Source organism: Ochotona curzoniae, unplaced genomic scaffold, assembly GCF_017591425.1.
Source record: "Ochotona curzoniae isolate NIBS_2020 unplaced genomic scaffold, NIBS_Ocur_1.0 contig_1014, whole genome shotgun sequence".
NCBI lineage: Eukaryota > Metazoa > Chordata > Mammalia > Lagomorpha > Ochotonidae > Ochotona > Ochotona curzoniae.
In genome coordinates, this window is record NW_024464920.1 from 28,655,965 (window position 1) to 28,679,503 (window position 23,539).

At 37.2% G+C, this 23,539-nt stretch overlaps 1 protein-coding gene across 4 annotated transcripts in view; it reads right to left on the bottom strand.

Annotated features, from left to right (window-relative positions):
* Nucleotides 1-8,151: 8,151 nt before the first annotated feature.
* Nucleotides 8,152-23,539, bottom strand: part of CPSF6 (cleavage and polyadenylation specific factor 6) — a 33,816-nt gene continuing 18,428 nt past the window's right edge. For 2 of the 4 annotated variants that reach the window (XM_040981912.1, XM_040981895.1), the window contains 4 exons: nt 23,272-23,387; nt 22,344-22,497; nt 19,368-19,559; nt 8,152-12,822 (listed from right to left, as the gene is read on the bottom strand). In XM_040981912.1, coding sequence (XP_040837846.1) covers nt 19,373-19,559; nt 22,344-22,497; nt 23,272-23,387 — 457 coding nt within the window. In that variant the 3' untranslated portion in view covers nt 8,152-12,822; nt 19,368-19,372. Of the gene's footprint in view, nt 12,823-19,367; nt 19,563-22,343; nt 22,498-23,271; nt 23,388-23,539 lie in introns of all 4 variants that reach the window. The other 2 variants (XM_040981903.1, XM_040981888.1) reach the window with 1 other exon arrangement.

Below are 23,539 nucleotides of genomic sequence, written 5' to 3' on the forward strand. Positions count from 1 at the left end.
AATTATTGAAACCACTTGAGCAGCGCCCTCAGAGCATGCCCCACATCCGAGACCCTGGATGTTGGGTAGGTGTAGCTTCTCCCTTTGTCTTCCCTCCTTCCTTCTCCCAAAGGAAGGAAAAGAGAAAATGTGGAAACAATGGTCTTCCCCACTTTCCTGTAGCCCTTGGCCCTTTGTACCCTAATCAATTATGTAAAGAAAATCAAAATAATAAAAAATTTTTAAAAAAGAGGAGAGATATTCTATCCACTGGTTCTTTTTAAGTAAACATCCATCGTGGTACTACTTTCACTGCATTCTACACACTTGATGTATTTTCACTTTCATTCATTTCTAGGTATTTGCTAAATTCGCTTCTGATGTTTCCTCTTACTCATTGGTTAAGTGCACTGATTGATTTTCATATATTTGTAGACTTTTCCTTCTAAATTTAATCTTAGCCAAAAGGCCGAGAAGCAATCTTCTTCTGTTACTGACTTCTGGCCTCATGCTTGGGGAAGATATTTTCTGATTTCAGACTCTCCCTAGGACTTAGCATGTGATTGCTCTTGGAGAATGCTCAACGTGCCCTTGAGGAGACTGTATTTTGCTGTTGTTAGGGGAAGAGTTCTGTATGTGAATGTGCTTCTGTGAGCCAACTGGCTCACTTGTGGAAGGGGCCTTTATTCCTTACTGAGCTGCCTGGTTCTACCTACATCCAGACAAGTATTGATGCTTCCCACTACTATTGCATTGCGGTTAATATGTGACTGTTTCCTTCCTACGTATTTGTAATTATTAAACTTGCTCCTAGCTAACAGACCCTTTTCTCATCCTATAACGTCCCCCTCCTCTCTAGACAGTTACTGTTAAATTGTTTCACCTGAGGTTAAGCATGGCCACTCCTGCTCTCCTTAGGCTTCCATTTACATAGTCTATTTTTCTATCTTCTCAGTTCACCTGATTATGGCCCAAGATTCATGGATCTCCTGTAGACAGCCTGTATCATCATGTACCACATAATGTCTTGGTCAACTGTGTGACAAGTTTCAAGATCCTATCATTTAATGATATTGCACCTTAGTTCATGAAAGTATACTCTGTTTGCACAACCATAAACTTGCTTGGTGATGCATTTCTCAAAATGCATTGGCTGCAAGCCTCAGGACTGAGGCAAGTCCTACACCAGCTAGACTGCAGTATCACTTGGAAAATGCAAGATTCGTGATTGGGAATGGCTTTGTAGGGAAACTGTGGGCACCTATCTGATGGGTTGCAGTTCCCACCAATCAGCATGAGAACCAGAAATGAGGCAGGCCTCATAGGCTGCAGCAGGCTACAGTTTGAGTAGGCTGCAGTTCCTACAGATATGCGTGAATGCTGAGTGTGTGGCGGGCAGGATTAGGCTGGGCTACAGCATCCATTAGTTTGCTTATGAGATGGGGCTGGAGACAAAACTGAGTGGGCGGGCCCGGCGCGGTGGCGCAAGTGGTTAAGTCCTCGCCTTGCACGCCCGGGATCCCATATGGGCGCCGGTTCTAGTCCCGGCAGCCCCGCTTCCCTTCCAGCTCCCTGCCTGTGGCCTGGGAAAGCAGTTGAGGACGGCCCAAAGCTTTGGGACCCTGCACCCGCGTGGGAGACCCGGAAGAGGCTCCTGGCTTCGGATCGGCATAGTATCGGCCCGTTGCGGCTCACTTGGGGAGTGAATCATCGGATGGAGGATCTTCCTCTCTGTCTCTCCTCTCTGTATATCCGCCTTTCCAATAAAAAATAATAAAAATAAATCTTTAAAAAAAAAAAAAAAAAAAACTGAGTGGGCAACTGCAATCCACCACCAAGTGTGTATGCTGATGTGGGTGATGGACCCGCACCAGCTGGGACACACAGGAGTCAGGTCTGGGGTCACTTCAGGCAAGATTTCTTTGGAAACTGTTTCCCCCTTGTCCATTTCAAAAATCTGGACTGCTGGACTCAAAATTCCAACCATGGGGAAAATCACAGGATTTGTGGTCTGACCTTGGAGTGTATGTGTCAGAACTGGGCCTCCTCAGTTGCTAAAGCCTGTATCCAAATGCACACGGGGAACATGACAGCTCATTGAGGCCTGCAGAGGACATTTAGTATCAGCAGATTGGAGGGCACAACAGATTGGACAGCTCTCCCTGCCAAGCTTTGACAGCAAGTTGCAACTCTCAGGTGGACAATGTTAGCCAATGGACCTTGGAAGGATTTTCCTCATCTTAAGAGCAATGAAATCAGCAGCATCTCAGAACTACTGAAACCACTTAAGCAGTTCCCTGGGATCTTGCTCCACATTGGGGGTCCTAGGATGACGTCAAGTGGCCATTCCCATCCCCAGCTACTGGTGCAGTTAGGCGGTGGGAGCGGTCCTCTCCCCGTTTCTCCTCTCTTCCGCCATATACAGGAAGAAGAAAAATTGGAAGCAATTGTCTCATCCACTTTTCACTACTCTTTGACCATTCCCATTCTAATCAGTGGTCCACATGGGCACACATCCTTCTCAACTATATAATCAGAAACAAATTTCAATAGAGAAAATTGTTGCCATAGGTAAGTAATCATTGACTTATAGAGATTTAAACAAATATTGCCAACATATGCTTGGTTGGTTCACTTAACTTAGTATTTAAAATACTAATAGTGGTTTATTATTCCAATTTCAATGTCTTCTGCACTGGTTTTTTATATTTTTATTTGAGAGGCAGATATACCGACAGGAAAGACCTTCCAACCACTGATTCACTCCCCAAGTGGCTGCAACACCGAGAGCTAGGTCTATACGAAGCTAGGAGCCTGGAGTCTCTTTTGTGTCTCCCACGCAGGTGCAGGATCCCAAGGCTTTGGACTGTCCTTGACTGCTTTCCCAGGCTTCAGGCAGGGAGCTGGATGGGAAGTGGAGCAGCTGGGGTACGAATTAGCGCCCCATGGGATCCCAGCAGATGCAAGGTAAGGATTTATCCAATAGGCTATGGCCGGGCACATGTTGGTTTTCATGCTCAGGTTTCCTTCCCTGCTCTATTTTGTGTGGTGACATGCTTTGGTTTCAGCTTCCTTTGTGTATATTCCTAGTGGTTTATCTTTCTGATGATCATAATTACATCGCAGAGTTATAACAAACTGTTTTAAACTGGTCAGTGAAACATAAAACTATTTTTTTATGACTATCCCTTCTGTTTTACTGATGGCACAAACTATGCAGTTCTGTGAGTACCTATTAATACAGGCTTTCAACTACATAATACGCTTTCTTGAAATTCTGTTCTGGATTTCTAAGCTTTTTTCAGGCCCACTTAGAACATCACAGTCCTGGGCCTAGCGCCGCGGCCTAGCGGCTAAAGTCCTTGCCTTGAACGCCCGGGATCCCTTATGGGCGCCAGTTCTAATCCCGGCAGCTCCACTTCCCATCCAGCTCCCTGCCTGCTTGTGGCCTGGGAAAGCAGTTGAGGACAGCCTAAAGCCTTGGGACCCTGCACCCATGTGGGAGACCTGGAGGAAATTCCTGGCTCCTGGTCGGCACAGCACTGGCCGCTGTGCTCACATGGGGAGCGAATCATCGGATGGAAGATCTTCTCTATTTCTCCTCCTCTCTGTATATCTGGCTTTGTAATGGAAATAAATAAGTCTTTTTAAAAAAATATCAGAGTCCTATAACAACTATGCTCAGAAGTGTCTATTTAATTGTCTGTATCCATGGAAGATTGGTTCCAGGTTCCATTGCAGAGCACAAAATCTAGATGCTGAATATCCTTTCACGAAGGGACTTAGCTTTTACTTACAATCTACACACATCCCCCACATACTTTAAATCATCTCAAGACTGCTTGTACTGGCTAGTATGATGCAAATACCACATAGTTACCTCAACGCTTTGCCTAGTAACTCTTCTAACTCCATTTGGGGTTGATTTCTGGAACTTAGTTTGTCCATTTAAACGTGTCCTGTGGGTTCAGCATGGCTAGCTGAGTAGGCTAGTCTTCTACCTGCAGCTCCAGAACAGCCCGGATTGTTTGACTTCTGATCCAGCTCCCTGCATTGGCCTGGGAGAGTGGTAGACAATGGCTCAGGTCCTTAGGCTCCTCAATCCGGGGGGATCTGGAAGAAGTTCCTGGCTTTGTGTCAGTTCAGCTCAGGCCGTTGAGGCAATCTGGGGCGTGAACCAGCAGATGAGATTCCAGTCTCCTTCTATCACTGTAAAACTCAGATAAAAAATTTTAAAAGTGTCATGTGTCCAATATTTTGCATACCTTGTTGTTTATTAGGACTTCAGTATTGAAGAGTCACTTCTCCCAAAATTTTTATGGTCTGCATCCGCGGAAGGAAGGATTTCCCCACTCTGCTTGTCTAGTGACCCTGGAAGCTGCTAAAGCTTTTTCAGAGTACAGCTCTGGCTACCTTCATGACTGCAGATAAAGAAATTTGCCGGTGTGCTCAAGACCGCCCCCTGGTGTTTGTGACCCGGTGGCATCACTTGTATTGTAGTAATTGCAATGTTGGAGCGTCCCCCAGTGTCCATCTGTGGCACTGACGGCTCTAGTACCCTTGAATTGTCTGTTATCAGTGATTCCCCATCTCACACCTGCTCCTGTCACTGCTAGGACCAAAGCAAGACACAGTCCAGACCCAAGAGCAGGCCACGTTTCACTTCTGTCGTCCCAGGGAGGGGACAGAAATTGAAACAACCCTGCCAACTGCACAATGCCATGCATGGAGCAGACAGTAGAACTAGGAGGCTCTGGCAAGACACAAGGTTCGGAATTTTCCTGCCTGACTTAATTGAAGTAGGTCAGACTCACTTGTGGCACAAGAACACTACTGACTCCCAATTCCTCACAGAGGCATTTGGCTTACATATCATTTTTATTTTGTGTTGTTGTTGTCCTGGAATACTCTGCAAGACTGTATCCTCCCACTTCATGTTTTACTAGATTCATGTTTCTTCCCACCTCTACACTGAAACTGTGTGACTTCAATCACTCAAGAACCAACCATTGGGCCTGGCACAGAGGCTTAGAGGCTCAAGTCCTCACCTTGAACATGCCGGGATCCCATAGAGGCACCAGTTCTCCAATATAAGAATCTCTAATATGCAGCCACAAATTTGCCCACTGGGGCAAATATAAATACTGTGACTTTCTCTAAATGCCTTATGTTAACCTACCTTGTCAAAAAAGTTGAACTTTAAAAATACTTCTTCTCAACAGAAAACACTGAGACAGAAAAAAACAGAGCTCCATTCATCGACTCACTCCCTAGTCGCAACAAGCTAGGCCAGATCCAGAAGCCAAAGACCACCACCCTGGCCTTCCACGTAGGCACCAGGGCCACGGCACTTGGCCCATCTTCCTATGCCTCTCCAAGCGTTTACTAAATTACACATGAATATTACACCTGGTTTCTGTATCAACTCTGAGCTGGCTAGCAGTGATCCCACATAATTTCCAATAATCTAGGTTGACGTTTTCTTCCCATCACCTACAAATGATTGCCAGGAACCAGTCCTAGAACCCTCTCTAGGATGCTGACTCCAACTCCTACTGATCTAAGCGTTTCCTTCCAAATCAATGCAACTTCAACAGAACTACTTCGATGCTTACATGAATCACACACACATGAAATAAGTCTCTTTAGTTCTTTTCTCAAACAGCCAGTTTTTTTCTTTGTATACTCAGAGTACCAGGTACACCACAATCAGTTTGAGTTTCCACTGGCTGAATAATCTTCTATTTCCTGAAAGACTACCCCAAAATTCACACCTCCTTCCTGGGTCCCACACAGAGTACACACTCAAACCCTAAGAACGCTAAGCTTTCTGCTGGGGTTAGAAACAAAATCAAAGCACACCACTGAAGAGCTCAGTGCAACTAAGCTCTCTGTGTTAACAGCTGAGAATTGTGTTGCGTACGAGAGCATACCATAAACCTATTCTCTAATTAATGAATGTACCCAAGTCACCCACCGCTGTGGCACAGTAAGACCAACAGCTGCAACACTGCCAACCCATTTGGGCAATGGTTTGAAACGCAGCTCCTCCACTTTTTATTTTTTTAAAGATCCAGTTATTTTTATTGCAAAGTCAGATATATAGAGAGATGAGAAGAAACAGAGATGATCCTCCTTCCGATGATTCACTCCCCAAGTGGTCGCAACAGCCGGTGCTGTGCCAATCTGAAGCCAGGAGCCAGGAACTCCCTCTAGGTCTCCCACACAGGTGCAGGGTCCCAAGGCTTTGGGCCATCCTGTCTTCTCAGGTTATAAGCAGGAAGCTGGATGGGAAGCAAGGCTGCCAGGATTAGAACTGCGCCCATAAGGGATCGTTGCATGTTCAATGAGAGGACTTTAGCCACTGTTAAAACATACTTTTTTAAAACAAAGAGTTGGGCCCAGCAGCGCTGCCTAGAGGCTAAAGTCCTCGCCTTGAACGTGCTGGGATCCCATATGGGCGCCAGTTCTAATCCCGGCAGCTCCACTTCCCATCCAGCTCCCTGCTTGTGGCCTGGGAAAGCAGTTGAGGACGGCCCAAAGCTTTGGAACTCTGCATCCTGTGTGGGATACCCAGATGAAGTTCCTGGATCCTGGCTTTAGACCGGCGTAGAATTGGCTGTTGCGCTCACTTGGGGAGTGAATCATAGGACGGAAGATCTTCTTCTCTATTTCTCCTCCTCTCTGTATATCTGACTTTCTAATAAAAATAAATAAATAAATAAAAGTTTTTTGCATCCAAAGCTACGGCCTTAAATCCTGGTCACAGTGTCAATCTTTTTCCATACCAAAACCCTGATGCTACACTGTTCGCCACATTTCCTTTCCTACCATCCACATTTTCCTTTGAGATGATTTCTTCTATGTTTGAAGTGTAACTGCTGTAATTCAGGCTACATGTCTTCATGCTCTAGAATCATAACTTCTCAATAACTTCTTGGATTCTAAAAGTACCAAATTCAGCCTGTTAACTTTCTTCCGCAGCTGCCAGTCTCAACTTACCACCACACAAGGTATCTTTCGCCATATACCTAAACTTTTCCAAAGTTTTACTGATTTTGCCTCCTAAGTCTTTCACTGAAACCATTCTCCTCATCCTCTCATCTGACCCCATCTCCCCACAGCTGGAGGAAGACTGAAAGTCTGGTCTTGCTAATTTGTTGCACTCTATATTCCTCACTCTAATTCAGCTCTATGCTGCATTTTCATCCTCCAGACAGGCTCTCCATGTCAAGACTTACTCCTTTTTCACATTTTGGAATAAGTTAGGGAATCAAGTTGTATCTTCTTAAGTTTTCCTGCAAATAAATGTGATTTTTTTGGGAAAGAGATTACATATCTAGCACCGACAATAGCTGAAGGCAAATGATCTGCAACGTAAGAATGTAATGAGGGAAAAAAGGAAGACCAAGACCTGGGACAGCAATGGAGACAATTTCCAGTAACAATTTGTGTTGCATGATTGAGTCAGGAAGACTGTGGGAATTTCATTTGTAAAAAAGTGATCTTTCTCAATTGATTGTCACACAGAGTTGATATGGAATCCAGTGAAAAAGCATTAAGTTTCTTGCAGTTAAACACACTGTCTCTATAACCGCTGGACCATCAAATGCAACCTCCTTTCAAATGTAAACATACAACATAGCTTGCAAGAAAATTGGGGCTTGATTTAATGCACTTATTATTTACTGAAACAAATGTGTGACTACACCAAAAGCGCCCAAGGTGCAGGCGTGGTGTAATATATAGGTTAAGCCACTGCTTGGGATGCCCACCCTTCGAGAATATGGGGTCTGAATCCCAGCTACTCTTTCTTCGATCCAATTTCCTGCTAACGGGCCTTAAAATACACAGCAGATAATGGCTCAAGTACTTGGATCTCTGTCACACACACAGTAAACTCAAATGTGAGTTCCAGGCTTTGGTCTGGCCCAGCCTCAGCTATTGCGGACACTTAGGGAGTAAACCAGCAGATGGAAGGTCTGTCCTACCTCTTTTCAGTATGAATTTCAAATAAATGAATTTTGAAATAGAAAAGACCATAACCACTACCTAAGAGGATGTCTCAAAGACAAAATTCAAGTCACAGTCGAACCTCTGTTGCGCTACATTCTGCAGCATTCACAATGCTTAACACAGTACAAATCAAACAAAAAGGCCAAACTACAGAAGTATTATCAAAACCTTGTTTTATTTTCAATACAAGACCAATACCATGCTTGTTACTAGTGCAGTTTAGGGCCAACAGTGGCCACCCAGAAAACTGCTCAACAGTCACCTAAATGCTAAAGAAAGAAAAGACAAAGTAAACATTAAAAACAAAACTGTAGTTACAAACATTTTAATAAAATGGAATACGCTTTTATAATAGAAGCTAATATGGAAGTTTAGTTCTCAGGGACACCAAAAAGATGTCTACTTGATGAAATGCCTTACCTTTTGCACAGAAATCTTATTGTGAAGTCACCAGAGTCAACAGCTAAATTTTTAAGACTTTCTTTGGCCTTCTGATATGGGACAAATTATTTACAAATTGATTCAGTAATTCATAGATACTGGTAATATGATACATTTGTTTTTTTAAGGACGTTCCATTAAAATTGTAAAACAACTTTGTAAGGCTGTACAGGGTTGTAAACTAGTTACTATAATATACCATGGGATGGAGAGGAAGAAGGAACAATAAATAGACCTTTCTTTAAGGCTAAAATGTTTTTAGATGCATTCCTCAGAATACATTAGGATTTACCTCCAAAGGATCCTTTCCCATTAAATTCCACCTGAGTACTACAATTTTCAAAGTAAAAAAATAAACAGGAATTTGCCATATTTGAAAATAATTTAACTTACAGAATATTGAGAAGCGTTACGCAGTAACAGTGGGACAAAAGAACACACCTTCAAAAAGATACTTTCACTAAATGCAGGGTCTGTCCAATTAAACATTTACACCCATAGTGGAGTTTTAGGATACTCCCACAGGAAAAATTCTTGGTAGTATTTTTCAACCACAAATACCATTTCAAGATCTGTGTGACTTCAATTAAATTCTACCTAATGTTTAAAGAGACTCCCATTACAACAGATGTTAAGGAAGTCTTCAAAGCATTAACATCTGTATGTAACCACATGTATATACAACCCATGGGGGAAAACACAGTAGCTGCAAACTCAAATAGTGAATGCCAACAACCTGAAAGTTTAAAGAAACACTGGTTAAGACATACCTAATTCAATCTGAACAGGATACAGAGGCCTGACTATTCATAAACTCATATTGCTTCTTTCTAATGTCAAGAAAGAAGAGTATAAGAACTTTCCCCCAGAAGCCTAGACACTTTTAACACATTTTATAATTCAACCAACTACAAGACTTTAACCTTGAGTCTTGATATCTCAAAATCAAAAATCTCACAGTTACAAAATCAAGGAATGCCATATATAAGGCCACATTTTAATAAATTTATAATTTTTGGCTGAGTACTTATTTTAAAAATTAGTCTAAGGCTTCTAAGAGTCAAGTTGCTTAAAAAAATACACCAGTGTTTAAACTGAAGGATGTTAAAAAAAAAACACACACACACACACACACTATAAGAACAGAAAAATAGAATGCTTTGCTACAAAAATCTCACTTAATATATTTTAGCACAAAAATGTCTACTATGTACAATGGATAAGCGTGCATTTCAGTACATACAACTGGTGGAGACATTTTTACAGAGGGCTATGGGGATGTAAATGAACTTAATGAGGAAAATTTAAAAAGAATTATCTATAAAACAATGAGAATCTCAATATTGTATTCTCAATAAAGAATCAGAACATAAACTTCCTCTTAAGATAACTTAAGCTGAAGCTTTAAACACAGAACTGGAGCAATCTGATGACACAGAAAATGCAATGATCATTCAGATATGAAAAACCAAAATGTTGAGAGCACTCCAACAGAAAAGTCTTGCAGTAGCATCATATAAAAACAGTATATATTTAGGTGATTGGCACATTTAAACATATAAGGGAAAGAGAAAATCTTTACCCTTACAACTATTTCCCCTTTCACTATAAAATATTATATAACATTCATTAAAACCTCCATGTTTGTTTTAAGAACTGACCTTAAACTAGTAAAAAATAAAGCAATATTCTCCACAGGAGAATTAAATGAAAATAACACCTTAAGCTACAAGTTACTTATGAACTCCAAATTGTAGTTAACTGCTTAAGAACATTCTGAGTACAGGGGCCATCAAATGGGCGAAATTAAGATCAACAGCCACAATTTAGTCTAAATCTTGCTTATAAAACTTGAAAAAATAAGCTTTGCAAATCCCACAACATATTTCCTTGAACCAAAATCAATACACTCAGTTCAAAGTATCATGCAGGTGCTGTCACCATTCATCTCTAACTTCAATAATGGCCAAAAGGAATGTGACTGCATAGCACCAATAAATGCTATGGTTTAAAATACATTTAAGATTAGCCTTTCTGTCAACTACAGTTAAGAAATAAATGAAAAGGTCTCTGAGACACTTGTTTTTTTTGGTGTCTATGCAAAGATTTATCTCTTTGGATTGCTTTTACACAACGAAAAAAAAATGTTTAAAGCACTTCAAATAATATTGGCCCATAACCAAGAGGGGTGTAAAGAATAAAATCATCTTGCAATGATTACTTTTCCTAGTGTACATTTGTATTACTGGGGAGAGAAGGACTCTGTCAGATTACATTGGCCAAACCAGAAAGTGATTTCTTCCTGACAACACTTAAAAGCACTGGACTAGCAGCAAACAATTCTAGTACACTCACATTGTCTGCAACAAAAGCAGGGAATGAGATCTGTCAGAGGGGAAGGAGGGACAAAAAGAAGCAATTAAAGGGCTTCATTGATTTAAAAAACAAAAAATGAAAACGCAAATGAAGGATGCAATTAATACAAAATTTCCAGTTTCATTTTAAGCTCAAGTACAGTTAGTTTTGTGATTCCACCGTAAAGTTGAGCAACTTCTGACTCATGGACATTTTACTTACCTTTTAATTTTATTTATTAACTAATTTCCCTTGTTTATTTATTTATGCCCATACTTCTTCACATTAGGGCATAATTAAAACATGTAAAAAGCTAAAAACTTAATAACATCTATTCACATGAACAGGTTTGATACAACTCTCAACGATTAAAAGGCAACTGCATTTTCAAGAAGATAAACTCTTAAAAGCTTCACTTCTGAGAGCACAGTTCTGTAAACACCATTGATTCCAAGCAAAAATATTCCAATCACAAAATGTCTTAAAATAAAACTGGCAGTAGTATGAATAGCCTGCTCATTCTGTGAGAAGCAGCTGGCCAGCAGACAAGATGAGACTGAAGACGACACTGCCAATCTTTGAAAGCCGTCTACAGCCTAACATAGGGAACCGAATAACTTGTTATTAAAAAAAATGTGGCTATATTTTAAAACAGTGTATCACTAGATCTCTCAAAAATAACCAGATTTTCAAAATAAAACTGAAACAAAATTAACTGGCTTAAGGATTTTATTCAAATTTCTGAAGTAGTAATTCAGAACTACCTTCCTATAAAAATATTTGATTGAGTCAACATTGTGCCTCTGTGAAGTTCTGCAATTACTAACACACTCCAGCCAGCTGCAGCTACTATGAGCCTGCAGCTAAGTCAGGCTGTATGAATAAACACAAACTTCCTTGAACTATGGAGACAGGGTATGCCTTTAATCTTCCATGACTCACATTTTGGAGAATAGAACTCAAATACTAGGATCACATTCTTCAGAAATCTATGGCAACCCAAAACTTAAGCCTGCAGTATGACTGTATTCACTGTCTATGGCTTCGAAACTAAACCATAAGCACCAGCGATTAAAAAGAAAAACAAAAAGCAGCAAACAACTGCTGCATAAAATCAGAATTGTCAAAGTCCCTCCTCAGGACCGGCAGCTCACAATGAAGTGTTTCAGTACACCTGTGCTGTAATTCAGCCACATGACCATACCAAATATGTTTTTTTTAACTGAAATGTTAACATCTCAAATTGTTCTGACCCCTAATACACTGACTGAATTGCTACATCTGTCAAATTTCAGTTTTTACAAGTTTACACATCATTCAGCAAAGTCACAAGCTAACTAGGTAAAAACAGCTAGAAAAGCAGAATATAGAAATATTAAATAACCATGTGATCACCTATCCTAATATCAAAACCAAGGGCAAGACACCTAATTAGTATGTTTAATTCACTTAACACAAGATTAGATTGATGCATATCCAAAACTGCTATTGCAATGCTTCTTTAAAGGACAGTAAAAATGTTGTCAATAGTAACATTATCTTTAGATATTGCTGAACACAAGACTTTCCCTGAGGTGTAAACATCAAATAACTTGAACAGCTTTACACATCAGCCCCATTAAACAGTTTATTACAACACTACATCTATTGTAATCAAAGTGGTGCTGTTTACAGACATTATCATATGAACATTTTTAACAAGAACAAACTACTATAAAAACAAGCAAATACTTGACTTTTTCCAATTGCTTGCACATTATAATGGCCAAATGTATATAACCAGTAATAAAGTTGCAAAAGCTATAACTTTTTAAATCACACAGGTTTCCTTCAAATAAAACAGTTAAGCAACATAAAAAATAAAAGTAGAGCTACTGGTTACCATTTACGCAGATTTGCTTTATTCAGATCTATTCACTTTATCCATGAATCCTTACACGTTCAGTTCATCGCAAGAAGCAAACTGCTGGACAAGCGTCATTTTCCCCGTGAAGGCTGTTTTTGTCTTGGAAGGTGCTCCTCTTCCTTCAGCTGTAATGTGTCAAAATTTGTGATGTAGATTTTGCTAATCCCCAAAATACACAGAAAAACGTTGGCTTAACTATACATACACAAGTTGTACACCTACTTCACTGTTAGGTATTCTAACACAAAATTGTAATTCACTGAAACAGTAGCTGCTTCTGTGCTGGAGAAATGCTCACAATTTATCTAGTGATTTTTAAGATTGAGAGACTCCAATTTTCATTCTTCTTAAATACTATTTTCTGGAATTTAATGACTGAAATATAAGAGAAAATATAGCAGCTACTGTTTCTGTAATAGAAACAGCATTGTCATTTTCTAAAATATGCATACTACAAAAATAAATGAAAAATGCCTACATGATTTCAATGTAAGTATTTTTCATTCATTCATGTGTCAATTCTGTACTAGCTCATTAAGTAAATGCTGAACTGAGTATCCAATATTTTACAGATTAATAATCTTTGACAGCATACAGGCACTTCTGAAGTTATTATAAATCAAATGGTGCTCCATGTTACAAAATATATAGATAGCTCAAGATGGACATTTAATGTAACATCCACATACAAATCATCAGACATAATACAAACTGAAGACATTTTCTTTCCTTTCACTATATTGGATAACCATAAACAAGCTAAATGGGAATCAACATTGATAAATTTCATTGAAAACCCACATAATGCAAACAAAAAAGCAGAATGAAGTTCATAAACTAAAATTTCAAGTATACATGTATATCCAAACTTCAGGCAGAGGTTCACAAAGAAACATTCAATTAACTTGATTGTAAATAAATAAATATTTAAATGCTAATATTTAAAATATATATTCCAAGACAGCATGTCAATAGTGACTAAGAAATCAAAAGGGCACAATTTTTAGAGATACTGTCATAAAAAATAAGTTGCAAAGTGCATTTGCTTCACAATTAATTTATCACAACTCAGAGTTTTAAAAAATCTTTTAAGTCCTGTATTCCACAAATATGTTGTAATCAACTTAACATCATTACACATTTGTATTCACTACCTAACAGTTTAAGAAAAAAATAGATGCTGAAATTCTGGAATTATCTTTAAATGGTTTATGTATGCCCATATTTTTCAAAGATACCTTTACTTTATGTTACAGCCATACAGCTACTGGAAAAAAAAAACCCTCAAATGACAGACTTTACCGCTTTTTAATTTGTGCAATAAGCTTTTAAAAAAAGTAGTACTGCATTAAAAGTGAGAAGGCATTAGGTTCTAATCTGGAAAAAGAGTTACCAGAAAATTAATAAATTACAACACAAAACAATGCCATCTCCCTTCATAATGGACAGGGGTTGTTAATCCTCTCAGTCCCCAAAAGTTTTCAATTTTGCAAATACTTCAATAAAACTGACACAGGTGCAAGGTCACCCTAAGTGGTAAATTTACTGACCCAATTTTAAGTTTCTATGAGTGTCCTCAATATAGGAAAATGAGACACAACTAGGCTAAGAGGGGAATATATATATAGTAAGATTACAGTATTCAACCCTTTCAAAACAGTAATATTGTAATGGAGAAATTCAATATGAGGGTAGGGCTTGGGGGAATCCCAGAGCCTATAAAACACATAAAATGAAATAATAATAATAATAATAATAATAAAAAAGTTATATGGTAACATTTTTATTATTTTAATGGAAAATTTTGCTACTTTCTATAGAGAATGTGAAATTACAAGGTATGTGTTCATATAGCACTAATGAACTTAATTATACTTTATAATAAGTTTTAGTTATTTGTAAATCTCTTAATTTTTTTTTTTACCATATAGATATAAAAAATTTGGGAGGGGGGTGGGCTGACAATTTTTATTTCTATTTCTAAACATTTTACATTTATCCATTTGAAAATACAAGTTTTACAATCCCCAAACAAGCAAATTTGAAGGTAATACAACCCATTTCCAATCATCCAATTCCATACTGGTCTCAAATATCTACAGCTACATAAACAAATATATAAAAAAGCTTGAAAGTAACAAATACATTCAATGTCCATCATTTTCAGAATAGCATTTGATCAAATCGACAGTCAAAGCCACAGTTACCTGCTTAGCCATCAGTCATAAAAGATCTATATAAACAGTTGGTAAAACTAGAAAGACAAAGGCAATCTAACAGCCCTCTAGCTAAAGTCTCAGCATTAACCTACAAGTAAAATTTCAACATAGAAATACCTCCATTTTGAAATAATGTAGATCAAACAATTACTAATAACTTCAATTATGAATGCTTCTGCTTATTATGCAGAACTTGCAAAATCCATATTTTAAACTAATCTTTGAGACATTATGTAGACTAGACCTCTTCTATATGTCTTCATATCAATATACTGAATTAAAAGATTTTCATTAAAATTTCGGAAACCTATAGAAATCAAACTAACTTTTCTCTATCTGAAAAGTTCTCCTGAATGAAAGAAATGGAGATGAGGTGGACAAGAAAAATAACCGTCTAAAAACATACTAAACTCTTTTGCCAATCAAAATCCCTTCTGTAGCTGGCTAGAATGTCATTACATAAAAAAAAACCTGTTTTTTTTGTTGTTAGAAGTTTACAGAAAGTTCCCTATTACCAAAACATTCTAAGTTTCATCTGTCTCTGAACATACTTACCTCATTTTAACTAAGAATAATGATAATAATAATAATAATTCTAGAACATAATACACGATCGCTCTAGGCAGTCTACTAAGTATAGAAACAAACCACGAAGAGAGTAAGCTTTGCCTCAAAATATTTACAAAAATGGATATTTCAAATGTGCTATTATTCAGATCTTACTGTCAGATTCACAGATGTCAACACAGAAAGTGAATTCATAACTGGAGAACATTAATGGCACCTTCACCTCTTATTGGCTCTTGGGCTTTTATTACCAATATTAAATATTCAAACACTAATTACTCAAAATAATCTAATTTACAAACTAAAATGATAGTAAATTTCACACTGAGATGAGGTAGAAGTAAGGCGATTTCAGTGGCATTTTAAAACAACAGAGAATATTAATTATTTAGAAACAAAAAACTATACTCATATTCTTAAACCACAGTGAGCAAAACACTATATCCATCCAAGGATCACTTCCTATTCTTTTAAAATTCAGTTAGCCATGAAGTGTCAGACATATTATTTCTAAATAATACTAAAAGAAAGGGAAGTCAGAAGCTAAAGAAACAAGAACCAGCCCATCCAGTTGTAGCAGTTAAGACACACACACAGACTGAGAAAGCACTCCAGGAAGTATTACAGAGCTTAGATGACATTTGTTTTTTACAGTCGGTTATCACCCCACAAGTTACCAAAAGAATTTAACTTTCAAGCCTCAATGCAACAACTAACACTGAAGAAAGCAATCTGACTCTACTGGCTTTGTTTCTTTCCCAGAATTAACACAAAGCTAATCAGCTTAATATAAACATTTCAAAGCATTCCAAAGCTTGTGCAAGTAACAAAAATATTTGCAGAAGTAATCATATAGCTAAGAGAAGTGTAGGTATTTAATGCAGACTCCATACATGATGCTTAAAAATCTTATTAAAAGAACAGAAAATGACTTCAGAGTATGCAAAAACTTCACAAATTAGGAAAAGACTGAATAAAGAGTATTTTTTAAAATTTCATTTTCTTACTGTTTAGTACACAAAGAAAAATGAAACTATCAACAGCAATCTGACTAAGGTTATTCCAAACAGAAAGAACACAACCTTAAACAAAGCAACTCAACTATGAAAGTAAAATTATTTTTGAAAGAAGCATACAATATTAAAGCACTTTTATTTTGCTCAGAGTGGTCTGAGAATAGAGACAGAAATTACAGAATATGAACCACAATATATTTACATACTGAAATTTACAATATTGCTATTTTCTCACTGGATATTATCTATTTGAATCTAGATATAGAATGCTATTGGAAAAAGTAATACATATTAAAAATGAGAATGCAATTAACATTACCAACAGTTGAAACACACACAAAAAAGTAAAATGGACGGACATTAACAACTTGTCAACATCAGTAAGTTTTCAGTTAAATCAAGAAATCGCCCTATTAGCTGAACACCATCACTTTAATAATCTACTACATTTGTATTTTATTTGTACACAGACTTGTTATCGACATTCACTTTGGCTTTCATGTCACTCTTAATCCATTCTGTCCATTTAAGATTTGCATGAAAGCTCAAAAGGACTCATATTTTAAAACTTCTAAAATGGTCAACAACAGACCTGATCTGTAATATTGGTAATGAGATTTGAAGATGATTTTGTTTAACAAAATTTTCACTTTTAGTATCTTTCATCCCAACCCCATTCCTTTAATCATATCTACTTCCACAATAAATAATAGCAAAAACACAATAATCCAGGATAACAAATTTTTGCTGGAAATATATTTAAATTTTTGCTTGGATGAGGCACGTAACAGTATTACAACTCAATTTTGATAAATGTACAAACAAAACATGGAATTTTGGTATGATACATCAGTCATTACGAAAAATGTCAACAATACTTTGTTATGTTAGGAATTCAATTGATGTCTAAATGTAATAAAACTCAAATTATGACATGGCTAAGTGTACCACTACACAAATGTGAGTTAATATATTGAAAGTGATCAATGGGTTTTTCAGGAATCCATCTGGCCAATCTTACTTTCTAAAATCAGAAGATTGTCAATAATTAACATTGGGCATAAATTGGTTTAAAGTCACATTCATGGGCACACAAAATTTTAGAGGTGACTGACAAAATAGCTAAGTTTCATTATGTCTTCTGTAATTGGGAGATTGCTGATAACTAAGTCTGAAAAAAATGTATACATCCTATAGAACTTATACCTTCCTGCAAACAAAATGACACAGCTAAACATCTGAAGAAACAGTCTGGTTTCATCTATCTCAAAACAATAGATGAATTAAGAAGGCTTTTATAACATGGGCTTACATAAGTTCCACTTAGGGGCTACAGGGAAAGCTACAGCTTTAAAACTTTAGATTTTTAAAACTTTAGATCTTTAGATTTATATGATAAAACATTCAATTCTTGCATCCAAACATAGTACCAGTTCCAGTAAACTTATTTTTTAAATTAAAAGATGTTCTATTTCATATTAAAGGAATGTCTTTTTGGAACTTTATTAAATTTTGTATACAAATATATGGAGACTGTAATGAAATTACGGCTTTCAGGTTACACAGTCAAAATGAAATGAAAAGTACTAAAACTGGTCTTTTTACTTCAAAAAGCCCTTAATATTGTGAACAGTATAAAAGCTTATTGCTGTTTAAAAAAAAAAAACACTTTGATGAGTATTTTATTACTTTTATTAAAATACACCTGTTATGGTTAAAGAAACTGGCATTCTGTCACAGAAGTACATACACTTCACAAAGCCTTTGATTTTGCCCATTACAATTTAAACACTAACAATTATCAGGTCTGGTATTAAAATTTTCCATGATTATTAAAAAAACAAACAACCAACCAAAAACAAAACATAAAGAGTATCTACCTAGAAGGGGCTTTGTTTCTGTTTTAACCTAATTTAATTTGGATATGCCACAACAAATAAAGAAAAAATAATTCTGATCTACAGAGTAACCTTTGTGTCACATGCATAGGCCTTAAAAAGTGCTTTCCCAATTTCTTCACATGACTTAAGTGCTGCTCACAAATATGAAAATAAAATTACATGTGAAAATAAACCATAAACAAACAATTTTCCCACTTAATGAAAAATGCACACAAGAAAGTTTTTAAATACAGAAAAAAAAGACAATGATTATGATTTATGAATGAAACATCAAAGAAAATTATTCAAAGGTTATTCTAACCTGGGAAGTTTGTACTGACACAATTTAAAAGTTTAAGTTGAACCCACTTTAATCAAGAGATTTCTCTATCTTCTTTGCAAATTTCATACTGTTTCTCCTCTTTTAACAAAACCAGATGCCAGGGCAACAGTGACTTTTCTAAAATGCTTTAAAAAAATGAAATAAAACTCAGTGCTGAGTAAACACTGTCCTGTGTTATCAACCATAACAGAGGTGAATTTTCTTAAAAAGTTGCAAGGAGAAATGAAATTAATTCAAGTACAAACTTTGAAATTTATTTTTAAAGCTCCAAGCACACACTATTTGTATCTGAGATAACTTTTGTATTTGTTTCAAATCCTTTAAATCACATGAAAACTATAGGAATATGGGAATGCCAATTTTTAGGTTTTAGAAGTACACAATGAGTCCTCTTGATTATTTTTCTTGCTTTATTTCGATCATAACAATGTTAAGACTAAAAGTGACAACTCAACAATACAATTTTCAAGAAAAAAGGCCAAAATTTTTACCTGTCATCACTTACCTGCTATTTCTCAGATGTTTTCAGATTAAATTCGGAACAAGTAGTTGGACCATTTAGAATGTAGGTATATATACTGCAGGAACAAGAGCCTTGGAGTTATAATCACTGTTGATAATATATCAGGATCAAGGAATACCCACCTTATCTAACGATGACGATACTCTCGCTCTCGATCCCTCTCTCGGTCGCGGTCTCGGTCCCGATCCCGGTGTCTCTCTCGCTCTCTGCTTCTCTCTCTATAGTAATCATCATGACGATCCCTACTACGGGATTTATGACGCCGACTCTTTTCTCGTGATCTGCTATGGTCCCTTTCTCTTGAGCGTTCACGTCTTCTAAAAGAAATTACTGAATTAATGCTTTCCTTACCAGACACTTTAAAAATACATTCAGTTTTAAAATACATTCAATACAGTCATCCCTCCAAAACATTGTTTTGCTTTCTGTACTTTCTTTTTATTATTATTATTTATTTATTTTTTTTAATTGGAAAGGCAGACATACAGAGAGGACAGACAGAGAGGAAGATCTTCCGTCCGATGATTCACTCCCTAAGTGAGCGCAACGGCCGATGCTATGCCGATTCGAAGTCAGGAGACTCTTCCAGGTCTCCCACGCGGGTGCAGGGTCCCAAAGCTTTGGGCCGTTCTCGACTGCTTTCCCAGGCCCATATGGGATCCTGGGCGTGCTAGGCGAGGACCTTAACCACTGCGCCACCGCGCCGGGCCCTCTTTCTGTACTTTCAATTACCTGCTTTCAACAGTGGTGTTGAAAATATTAAATAGAAAATTTCAAAAATTGACAATTCTTAAAGTTTAAGCTGAATGTTCTGCGTAGCTTAAAGAAGTCTTCTCATGGTATCCTAATCCTTTCTGTCCAGGATAGATATATATCATGCCTTTGTTCAACACATTTATGTTATACACGATACTCATCCCTTAGCAAATGAGCAGTTCTTATTAGACTGATTTTAGGTTGCTAATAACTATCGTAAGAGCAAATCTTGGGGTTGGCAGAGTAGTGCAGGAAGCTATTCCTCTGCTCATAGGGGTATCAGTCCGTGTCCCAGCTGTTCTACTTCTGATTCAATTCCCAGCTTATGGCCTGGGAAAGGGGCAGAGGACAACTCAAGTTCTTGAGGCCCTGCACCCATACTGGAGACCCAGAAGCACCTGGCTCCTGGTTTTGGATCAACTATGCTCTGGCCATTGTGCCCATTTGGGGAATGAACAAGCAGATAAAAGACCTTTTCTATCTGTCCTATCTCTGTAACATCTCTCTTTTAAATAAATAAGCCTGATAAGTCCTGTCTGTAGAATCATGAAAGAAAAAGAAATTTGCGCTGCATTTGCTGTTATACCCCAAAGTGCAAGAGTTACAACTGAAACGTGTTCATGCAATTAACATGGAATGCATTACATTTTAGGGTTCAGTACTTGTCATGGTTTCAGGTACACAATGAGGTTTCTAGAATGCATCCCCTGTATTTTGGTGTTTAAAAATTCTTTGTAAGTCTAGGCATACTACGAGTTGCAAGGATCAATCATAAATCTCATTTTAAAAAAATATTTACAAAGCATTTGGAAATCAAAAACACATTAAAACATCTATTTAAACATGAGACTAAAGCACACATAGCATTTGCTGAATGAGCATAAAGGTAAAAAGAAATTTCAAAGCACCTGCACGTTAAGATCAAGACCATCTAGAACAGTTTTATGTATGAACTTACAAAGCCATTCATACAACAGGGCTTAACACTTTCTATATGCCATCAACATAGGTGATACTATCCAGCGATACTATCCAGATTCTTTATCTCTGGATTCAAGCCTCAGACTGAAAATATGCAGGGGAGAAAATCCTGTGACTGTACTAGACTTACATGGAACAATCTTTCTTCTTATTATGATTCCTAAACAACAAAAGTAACAGTTGACATGGTATTTGCTAGGTTATTATGAGTAAGTTGCAGATTTAAAGCACACAGGAAAATGTTGCTAGGTCATATACAAGTGATCGTGGGCCACTTTACATAAATGACTTGAGTAGCAACATATTCTAACAGCCGCAGATATCTTGGAATATCAAACAGGGATAATGAGGGATAGTTTCATGTAAGTATCAAATTTAGCTTTCTAACTAGCCAGAATGATTTACTAGGACCACTGTACTCTACTAAGAAAATTTCTAACAAATGGTTTCGGGAGGGGGGAGGGGAGGAGAAGTGGAACAGAAGCCTATCATTATGACAGGGTAGGAAAGTTTAGTTAAAATTAGAATATTTTAGTCTTGTATTTTTGCACCAGATTTGATCAAACATTGTTAGGGGCTAAGCTCCTTTACTGAGGAAGTTCTTGCTAGGACTGAAAAATTTAAGACACATATAATATGGTTATTAGTTGTGACAAGCTGGTTCACATTACAAGATAAGCAAAGCTAAAAGGCAATAATTATAAAGCTGGAAACCACGAAAGTCCTTTCCCTTAATTTAATAATGAAGAAGACTCTACCACCAGATAAAGTACACTCAAGAAAACTTAGGAATATCGTATGAAGATTAAAAACATCTATCAAACTATATAAAATGTATCCACATCAGCTGCTAAGGATGCTAGTCTAACGTGATGGAATACAAGTGCCAAACAAGAACAGTTTATGCAAATACTATGAAAGAAATAAAGAGAAGAAAATGACAGGCTAACCTGGAAGACCCTCCTAAAAAGTCTGAGACATAGAGGAAAAGCCAGGTATGTGAAGAGCCAGGGAAAAGATTCCCCAGAAGGAATGCCAAGTACAAAATCAGTAAGATGATCAAATGCTTAACATATCCAGAGGAAAAGAAATCAATATGGTTGGAGGAGAGTATAAATGGGGAGAAGTACAGGACAGACAGAGAGACCAAAGCACATGCCTCAGGGCTTCGAATCTTACCCTAAGTCTAAAGGAAAGCCTCTGAAGAGTTCTAAGCAAACACCTGACATTTGATTAAGGCCTTACAAAAATCAATCTGGTTTCTGAGCCAACAGTAAGCAAATCAAAAGTCTCAAAATACAGTATTGTTTTCCTTTTGTAAATGAGCAATTTTCAACATGCAGGAGACAGGACAGCTTTACCTTGATCCAGAGCCATAGGACTTGGACTCAATTCCATGCAGGCAATCTTGCAAAGAGCTAATAAGAACTTTGCAGCGATCATCAGCAGATACTTTGGATTGTTTAATTAAAGAGATTGCAGTTACCAAAGTCTCAATAGCACTTCCATAATCACCTGCAGGAGAAGAGAAATATGCTGAAGTCAAGCAAATTTTGGCTGGGTCAGTGTGGCTCAGTGAGGTAAGCTGCTTTCAGTGCCAGCATCAGTATTAGACTCAAGTTCACGTTCCCGATGATCCATTTCTAATCCAGCTTCCTGAAAATACGCCAGTGAAGGCAGCAGGGTCCCTGACTTCAGCCTGGCTAGTTACTGCAGGCTTTCTGAGAAAGAACTAGTGAATAAAACATTATCTCCTCCCTACTCTCCCCCTCCCCAACTGTTTCTACAAGCAAATGAGTAAATCTTCATAAATTTCATTGAGAAACACCACCAAGCCACCTGGGAATAAGAGTGTAGAAGCATTTTACTCCAAGTATTGCACTTTAAAACAACCACAGAAGATAATTTTTTTTTTTTTGATTCAAACTTACAAACACTTCCATGTATATGAAATTAACCTAATTTGGTATTACAATGGCTGTGTGAAACAGGTTATCATTTTGCAAATTTGACACTAAATGAGCTGCCTGAAAGCCCCTGAAACTATTGAATTTCAAGGCCAATACTTAAATCTACACCAAATGAGTTAAAATTGTAGGATCTGCTACATTGCTTTCTCCATTGCTCTTAAAACTGGTAACAATTTGAAAAAAACAAAACAAAACAAAAAAAACAAAAACAAAAAACCACCCCCCAAAATTATTACATTATTACATGTAAATTACATATCTTCCAGATGGCATCTAAGTTTAGACCATTCCTAGTAGCATAAAGAAGAAATATACAAACCAGCACTGGCATCAGACACAGCTCTTGAGATAGCACTACTTGAAATTGCCCTGTTTCTATTCATGATTTCTTCAAATTCAGCTTCACTCAATGGTGTTCTTGCAGTATCCATCTCCCTTGAAAATAAAAACAAACCTTAAATCAAACCAATTGGATTTTCCAAATTATTCACAGTAGTATAAAGGACTTTATACACTATTTTTGACATACATCTGATAAATAGTAGCTACTTCCATTCTGCAACTTATTTTTCCTACAAATACCATGT